Source organism: Helianthus annuus, chromosome 5 (assembly GCF_002127325.2).
Source record: "Helianthus annuus cultivar XRQ/B chromosome 5, HanXRQr2.0-SUNRISE, whole genome shotgun sequence".
Taxonomy (NCBI): domain Eukaryota; kingdom Viridiplantae; phylum Streptophyta; class Magnoliopsida; order Asterales; family Asteraceae; genus Helianthus; species Helianthus annuus.
Window position 1 is genome coordinate 133,159,110 of NC_035437.2, and position 9,271 is coordinate 133,168,380.

General features: G+C 37.2%; 1 protein-coding gene across 1 annotated transcript; it reads left to right on the forward strand.

Moving 5' to 3' along the window:
- The first annotated feature begins 7,254 nt into the window (after positions 1–7,254).
- Positions 7,255–8,370, forward strand: LOC110943633. The gene has a single exon (XM_022185371.1). The coding sequence runs from the start codon at positions 7,255–7,257 to the stop codon at positions 8,368–8,370; it is 1,116 nt and encodes a 371-aa protein (XP_022041063.1).
- The last annotated feature ends 901 nt before the right edge of the window (positions 8,371–9,271 follow it).

The following is a 9,271-nucleotide window of genomic DNA, read 5'->3' on the forward strand; positions in this document are numbered from 1 at the left end:
CGGGTGGACCGGTACTAAATCGCTTATGGGTTGGTGGCTTCCTATGTCGACACACATATTAATGTCCTAGCTACGCATTAATGATCAGCATGTTCATTGACGCTTTACATACCGGATTTCGATACCTAAACTTTTAAATGTCTTTAAGATTCATTTGACACAAACTCACAAATACATGGTTTTACAAACATTGGTAACGTTTTCAACTTATGTACAAGTAAGAGGACGAGTTGGTCATGTTTACAAAGACCCTCGTGGGCTAGACTCACAACTTTCATATATCATGCCGAGAAAATGATTTTACTAGATTTTCTCAATAACTTTTAAACCGGTTATCAAAAAGATTTATTTTAAATCTTTTCAAAACAAACTATGAACTCGCTCAACTTTATGTTGACTTTTTCGCATGTTCTTTCTCAGGTTGCATTTTCAAAACTATGGCACGGTTGGAATAGGAGAACCCATGGGAATTCGAGTACTTAGCGGCGTTTATTTCCTAGAAGTCTTAGCTTATTTGCTTCCGATGTGCAATGAAGATACCAGTCCAGTCACGCCAGCTCTGGTATTTCGGGGTGTGACATTGCATGTTTATTATATTTAAAACTCATTTTAATTGCGAAAATGGTATTATCGTCATTTACAAGCTCTGTACAAGAACTCAAGGTTAAGGTCAGTATATAATCTGACCCAACATCCCAATAAATCCTAAATATGATATCACAACAGTAGGTAAAGAGTTTTATATCAAAATTATGTTTAAAACTTGATTTGCATGCTACAGGGCATTTTAGTCCTTATAAAAGCATAATTTTCGAATAATCACATAACTTCAGTTTATGACCGGATTGTAAACATCAAAATATTCTAAATATGTTTACTATTCAGTACTTAGTCCATTTGCATGTTCATTTATATTAAAAACCTCATTTGTGGGCAAAAGGGCATATTAGTCAACATAAAGCATAACAACGGAAACATGAATCTAAACTCAGATTACTAAGTGACCATGTAATATAACCTCAGAGGGTTATACTACAACATAATAAGGTCACAAAGGAACTCTAATATATAACGGAATTAAGCTAATTCGGGTCAGAACTGAAAGTCAAAGCAAAAGTCAAGCTTTTGTGACTTTCGGTTACGAACCGAGCTTAAACTCAGAATTGTTGGGTTGAACATGTTTAGACATGTTCTAATAATGTACCAAGTTATTAGAGTGATAAAACATGTTTTATAACTTCTAAATTATCAGTTTTAAATTTATTTAAAAACTGACTCGTTTGACATTTTATTTTAATTATTTTGACCCGACAATTAACTAAGTAAACGTGGTAATTAAGAGGTGCCCTTTTAAGGGATTAACACCTACCTAATTACGATCACGTAGCCATATTCGCCTCGAACAATGGCTGGACCGTTTAGGTCTAAATCTAAAGTCAAAGCCGTTTAGTGGCAACTTTGACTTTCGGCTTTTAAAAGCATAAAAACCGAACTAGAGTGGCTAAGGACACTTACAACAGGTCCTAGCTCAAAGATTAGACTAAGGGGAGCTTCCTTTTTGATCTGGAACCTCTAAGAATGAGAAGAAGTGAGAAAATATGAGGTGCAAGTTCAAATGGCTTCATGAAGGTCCTATTTATACTAATCCAAGGAGTTCTAGGATGAAGCCAGGTGTCTAGGATCATCTACAGATCAATCCAGGTGTCCTAGAGGTAGTAAAAACCATCCAACAATCCCTGGTTTCGAGTTCTGAGCATGCATGGCGGTTTGTGTGGGCAACAAGGTTGTTAACATGCAGCTTCCAGTCTTTTTCGATACTGGGCGTTGGCTCGCGGCCCACGAGAGAAATGGGAGTGGGCTTCGCGGCCCGCGACTCTCCTATGTCCAGGTTTAACAAGTTTCTAAAATGGCAGTTTCAGTCCCTGGTTCTTATAACTTCATATATGTTTCATTCTAGACACTTCTGGCCCTTATAGTTAGTTTTTGATGATCTTGAAGGTTATAACAAACACCGTTAGGTTCCCGTTTAGCCAAAAGATGACCTGAAGGTGCCAGTCTTGCTCGTTGACGCTTTTAACCCTTCTTCTCGAAATCTTGCATAATTTATCATACAATGACACCAAAACTTTTCGTAATCAATACCGAGTATTCTCAAAAGTATAATTGGACATTACGAAGCCTCTGGTTCGTTAAAAGGTCACTCAGAGGTAAGAATTACATGTTGACACTTTTAATCCTTTTGTCTTATAAACTTTTGATTGTTTTCACAAATGGCTTCTCATGCCCAATAATTTACTGGTTTAAGAATACGAACGTCGTATAAGGTCATTCAGAGGCATAAGTTTAGCATGTTGACACTTTTAGTTCCTCCGCATACATCTTTTCACTGTTCGTCAACTTTAGTCCTTCAAAGTCAAACTTTTTACATGTTTAGGGTTTAGGACACGTGTCTTCACATTATTGTACACGATTTTACGAGGTACTACCTCCGTCCCGTTAAAAGTGTCCTATTTTAAATTTTCAAAGTCTTTATTTATAAACTTTGACTTTAATTATATATTTTTTGTGTCATATAAAACTTGATGAAAATTAACCCGATAAAAACACTTGTAAAACACACTCAAATCATATAACTTTCATCAAGTATTATCTAACACACACAAAATTATTTAAGGTCAAAGTTTATAAATAAAGACTATGAAAATTCAAAATAAGACACTTTTAATGGGACAGAGGGAGTATTACAGATGAGATGATCAAGTCTCTGGACTCTTCTCCCTATAATATATTGCACCAAACCCTAGACAGCCATGTGACAGCTACGAGCCCATTGTAACGAGCTCATCTTTGAGACAACAAGCCCAGTTCCACATAAGAAAAAAGCCCAAATCCAAACCTCACAAACATAAAAGGAAAACATGTTAATAACCTTAACAACTTAAAATATAACACAAGGAAATGTAATTATGTAAGGGCACATTTATACTGGTATTTTAACAGTTATGAGTAGCAAGTTACTCTTTTGGTAGAAATATTCCTTATAAGTTACATGTGGTCATCATTAGCAACTTGTTTTTATCTGTAGTGGAATGTATTCGACCATAACTCTTTGTCAAAACCATTTTTTAACCTTTGTTATCATCAGCACTAACTCCAAATCAACATAATATTCATCATTAGTAGTAACCATCATCAATATTAGTTACTTAGGTTTTGGTAATTATCAGTTTTTAGGTGCTTACACCTAGTTATAATAATGATCTCTAGATCATTGCTCTGAATGATTTTAAAAGATGTGACCAAAAACATAACTTTAGGTTTGAATATGGTATATCCATGACTCTTAATGGGTGCGTCATGGTCTTGAATCTCCAAATTTCCAAGATTACCGTATCAATTTTGCTATTGGGCTAAGTTGGACTCTAATGTGGTTTTTTTTGAAAGGAAAATTTCATTCAAACGCACGGCAACCCTCAAAACCAAGGCCGCCAAAACCCAACAAACACTACATATTCACACCAATCTATCCAAGTGCACGAGAAACCTTTAAACCTACTATTACACCAAAGAAAACACGAAGCTTTTATGTTGCTAATAATATCTCCAATCTTCGCCTCTTCAATGTTGAAAACAACCCCGTTCCTCGCCTTCCATATGCACCAACACCCGATTCTAAGAATTCCTTTAAAGATTTCCTTTTTCTGCCCACTCAACTCGACATGCTCATGTATTTGGAGAAGATCCTTGAACTCGAAAAAGAACATCGGAACCACTTTGCACCACCTGTTAACATGGTTCCAAACCGACGTCGCCACCATACAAGACGTGAAGATATGGTCCACCGTCTCAATACCTTCACTGCAGAGCTTATAACTGTCGTCATCAATAGCTATATTCCGTTTCTTTAAAGCTTCCGCTGTAGCGATACTATTCAAGCTCGCTCTCCACACAAAAAAATTGCATTTGGCCGGGATCCATTTGCAAATCCAGACTTCAACACTCTCGTGATGAGTCCTACTACTTTCGAGAATATGTTTCACTGCCCCGATGCTGAAAGTCTCACCGGAGGACCCGATCCATTTCCAGGACTCTAATGTGGTTCATACTCAAGGTCCCAAATGTGAATTAGGCCGTGACTTTTGTGTTATGAGGATTTAATATGTTTTTCTCCTTTTTAACTTGGTAACTACTATTATTGATAATAACAAGTACCAATATAAGCATATTTGCTTCAAAATGTTTCATTGCCTTTAGTTTATTTCAAACAAACATCAAAATCATAAATGCCTAGAATCCCTAATGTTGATTTTGAATTCAAGTCCATTCTTGTTGCTAATTAAACTTGTTCCAACTTAATAGCCTAAGTGTTATGGGCTCACCAACGTCATTGGGTATTAAATACCATCCCTGGGGGCGTGACCAGGTCCACTGTTAACATATTCACGAGCATTGGGTGCATTGTGATAGTTGGGAATTGAGAATTTCAATGGGAAAGTAGACATTGGCTACTTAAACAAAAAAATATTCGCTTAAAATATATAGATTAAACAAACATTTGAACTTTTTATACCCACACAACACGCCATCTTCATCTTCTCCAATATTTCACTTGAGAAGGCTTGTTTAGAGAATCAACATGTGTTTATCTCATTCGCTTTTGATACATTTGGTTCCCTAGCCCCATAGGCTGTGGAATTCCTAAACAGGGTTCAACGGGTTGTGAATACTGATCTCTCAACCTTTAAGGGTCGTTTTGTCTTTAGCAGGATTGGTTTTGCAATTCAAAAGGGGGTTGCGACGCAGCTTGTTGCCCGTTTACCTGCCACTTGTTTGTAATTTGTTACTTTGGCACTTTGATGAAAATTGATATTAGTGAAAAAAAATATATTTCACTTTCAAACACTTTTTAATCAACCTTTAACTTTCACTATCAAGCCCTTCAATCGAATGACCCAAACAACACATTCTACCGGAACCAAATGTCAACCAAGATCCACAAAACAACCCGAACAACCTCTTCAATACTAGCTTATTCAACCAAAACTATGTTTATAACCCCTACTTGAAACTGACACATTCAACCAAGCCTAATGCTCGCAAGAAACAGCTTCCGAAACTCAAATGACACTAGAAATGGTTCGGTAACACAAAAGACCACCTCAAAAAGAAAACACAAAAAAAAAAAGAAAAAAGAAAAAAAACAATAGGATGTCGAGATAGCTGAAAATTTAATTGAAAGGTGGCCGAATTATGAAGAATTGCATTGTTAAGTGCTTGGCTCGACGTGTTCAAGGATTTGATGACATGTAATTAATTTTTAATTCTTAGAAAGGTTTATATTTTGTTTACATATTCTTTCTACAAATTACATTTTATTTCATGCTTATATTATTTTTTGATTAATTTTTTTGTTATTTTCTAACAGGAGATAGTCAAGAGCTGAATTTTTTGGATGATTTTTTTTTAAATAAATCTATTTATTAAGACTAAGAGCAAATAAATTGATATAATAAATAATATTATACTAAATAACATTTTGAGAAACTAAAAGATAGATAGCTTACAATGTTGTAGTAACAAAATTGGTGTAATTTTAAAGGGTAAATCATAAATGGTAGTTTTTAAATAGTGAATAGCCTCTAAAGAAACTATTGCAATTACAATGAGAATCATAAAATCCTCTAAATGTATCTAATACATTATCAAAACTCCGAAACCATTTTCAAACATTTATCGGCTTCAACATTCTTATATTTTTCATATTTTCCACAATTTATACATTTATTCTTACAACCACTTTATTTACTTTAATAACCAACTAGCTAGGTTTTCATAATTACTTTATTTATTATATATTTAGTTTTTATATAAAGTTATTACTTTTTAAAAGAAAAACATATTTCTTATTCTAAACACTCAAACACCCCACTCCCGTTTGAAAGATTAGCGTGGGTAAGGATTCTAGGTGTTCCCATGCATTTGGCGGATAATGACGTGTTGAATAAAATTGCGAAACACTTTGGTAAGATTGTTCATGGTTCTCAATTGGAAACGGAGGACAGGAATTTGTCGGTTAGCTGCATAGGTTTATTGGTTGGCGAAGGGCATAGGATCCACGAGCAGGTTACCTTAAAGTGGAAGGATAAAATGTTCCGAGTTTGGATAGAGGAGGAGTTTAGTGACTGGGTTCCTGATTCTGTGGGGAAAGTGATTGTCCCTAGTCACAATGTGGAGTCCCCGGTGTCGAACCTGAATGGTGTATTCAGGAATAAGGTTAGCTCTGGTAACAGTGGAGATAAGTTTCAGTACGGTCCGGCCAGCCCTTACCCGAATATCAAAAAGATGGATGTAGAAGTTGAAAGGATTCAAGTCATTAATGATGGTGACATTCCTATCTCCTCCAACGTAAACCATAATAATAACTGCATTAAGGATGGCAGCTGTTTTAATATGTTTGGTGGGGCCCAAGAAGAAGGTGGTAGGTGAAAAGAAGGTGAAGAGGGCTCTTCAATCCCGAGGTTGGGTAAGTTGTCTAGGGTGGACCAAATAAGTCAGCCGCACGTGAGGAAGAAAAAGCCATTCAATCTTTTGAAGGACAAACATAAGCAGGCCCAAAAACCGCTGAGCCCAGGTTCCAATAATAGGCCCAAAAACGCTCAAGGGTGGAATTTGACAAACCGTTTGATCCTGTTCAATTTCAAGCCCAGCCTACTACGGACCTAGGTATTAATAAAGAGTACTACAACCCAGAGTTGGAGGAGCAGGTGCAGGTGAATGTCCAAGGTATCGATCTTAATGTGGATGCTAATTCGAAGAGCGATGACTGCGGGAGCTCTTCTGGGGAATTTTTGGTGGATGATACTCAGGTCAGAAGGCAGAATGACGAGGTTTGGTTTTATCGGATGAGATCGAAGAAACCTTTTGAATTGGGAGATTGTATGGCGTGAATCTCGAGGAACACAGCAAGTTGGTTCAGAAATCAATAGTTGAAGAAGGTAACAATGTGGTTTTTAAATGAATTTCATGTCTTTAAATGTGAGAAGGATTGGGGGGCCGATTAAAGAAGGTTGGGTTAAGGAGTTGAAAAATAAAAATAAGGTGGATTTTGTGTTGCTTCAAGAAACGAAACATGAGTGTCTGGGTAGGATTAACTGTGAGAAAATTTGGGGTAATAAGAATTTTGGTGTTGATGATGTGGTGGCGTCGGGGCTGTCGGGGGGGGGGGGGGGGCTTATATGTCTCTAGGACAAAAGAATGTTTGTGTTGTCTAGCTCTGTGAAAGACAGGAACTTCCTCTTAGTTAGTGGAATGCTTATTGGGTCTCAGGAGAAGATCAACATAACTAATGTTTATGTCCCTAAAAAAACTGTGGATAAGCTTGCCCTTCGGAATAAGATTAGAGAGGTTATGATCGGGGTTGAAGGGATGTGGGTTATTGCTGGCGACTTTAATGTGGTGCGGTTTCAGGAGGATAGGAAAAATTCTTGTTTTAAAAATTCTTGTGCTAGAAATTTTAATGACTTCATTCATAATATGGACCTTTTGGAATACGAGCTAAAAGGAAGGAAATACACTTGTGTTAGGGATAATGGGAGGAAGCTGAGCAAAATTGACCGTTTCCTGTTGTGTTCGAATTTCTTTAATAAGTCGCCGGATGCTTGCTTGAGGGGTTTATCTTTTTCTCTTTTTGATCATTGCCCTTTGGTTCTCACAATTAATCATACGAATTTTGGGGCAAAACCGTTTAGAGTTTTTAATTCATGGTTGGGGAAACGTGGGTATAGAGAGACGGTTGAGTCGGCGGTGAACTCGCAAGAGGATGTCAGTGGGCCGACAGATATCAGACTTATGAGAAAATTCAATGCGGTGAGGGCCGCTTTAAAAAATTGGAGGCTGGAGTGTATTAAAAAGGAAGGAGAGATCGCTCTTAAGGCGGAAGAAGAGTTGGAGGTTTTAGCTAATCTTATGGAGGTTAGAGAACTTAACGAAGTCAAGGAATGGGAGTTTGTGGAAAATAAAAAAGTTCTGTTGAATTTTGAGTCACAGAAGTGTGAGGATATGAAACAAAAGTCGAGAACAAAATGGGCACTTGACGGCGATGAAAACACTAAATTCTTCCACGCTCATGTTAACTTAAGGAGGGCCTCTAATCTGATTCCGGGGCTTAAGTTAAATGGGAACTGGGTGACGAAACCGAACAGAATCAAAAGTGAAGTGATGAAGTTTTTTAGGGACCGGTTCAAAGAGGAGCACAGGGTTAGACCGAATCTGGTCTGCGAGAATATTAAGCGGCTGAATCAAAAGGAAAAGGATTCGTTGATTACCCCGTTCTTGTTGGACCGGTTTCGTGACCCTAAACAGTCAAGTTGAGTAGTTCATCATCATTTACAAAGGCGGAATCAACGTAAACAACGTCAAACAACTTGTTCCTTTCAATCCTTTACTTTACTGATTAATCCTGAGCTTTTACACGTTCTGATTACAATTCGGCAGCACCTCGGCTCAGAAACACTCACCTAATTCCGCTCCAAATGAACCTACCTCTCACCTATTTATAGAGTAGGTGATTCCGCTTGAAACACACTCAAGCGGACCCTGATTCCGCATCAACCAGTTCAAGCGGAATCTCTACATTATGTTTCGAGCGGAATCACATACTTTAACATGTAATTTCACACTTTTCTAGAATTCCGTGCACTGATCTATCCTATCTAGACATAAGACTCGATTAAGATGTAGCTAACAGACACTAGATGCACCAACAGACTCCCCTTTGGATGTTGATGAAGTATTTGGCGTCGAGTCTTCAGTCTTTATCTCTTTCCAAATTGTCTTCTCGTAAAAGCTCTCTTCAAATCTTCAAACTTCAATCTTCAATCTCCAAGCTCCCCTTTGAATGTTGATCCAGAATTCTGACTCCCCCTTTCACAGACTCCCCCTCTCGGTAAGCTGGGATCCAGGGTCGTAATCTGGCTCAAACTTTAACATTTTGTTGCCATGGGGATGTTATAACCTGTTACTCAAAAATAAAACATTACAATCTGTACAAACTTAAAAATTTTCAATTGTTCATCAGTTTTAGAAATCCACTCAAGTATTCAGGTCCAAGTTAATGACCCTGATTACTCAATTAGTCTACCAAGTCCAACTTAATGACCTTGGTTGATTTTGTGACAAAACGAACTGATTTTTGTTTAAGAATTTCCAAACATTTTCTGAAAATTACAAGCATCAAGTTAATGAACTTGTTTATGTCTTTTCAACAATCAGA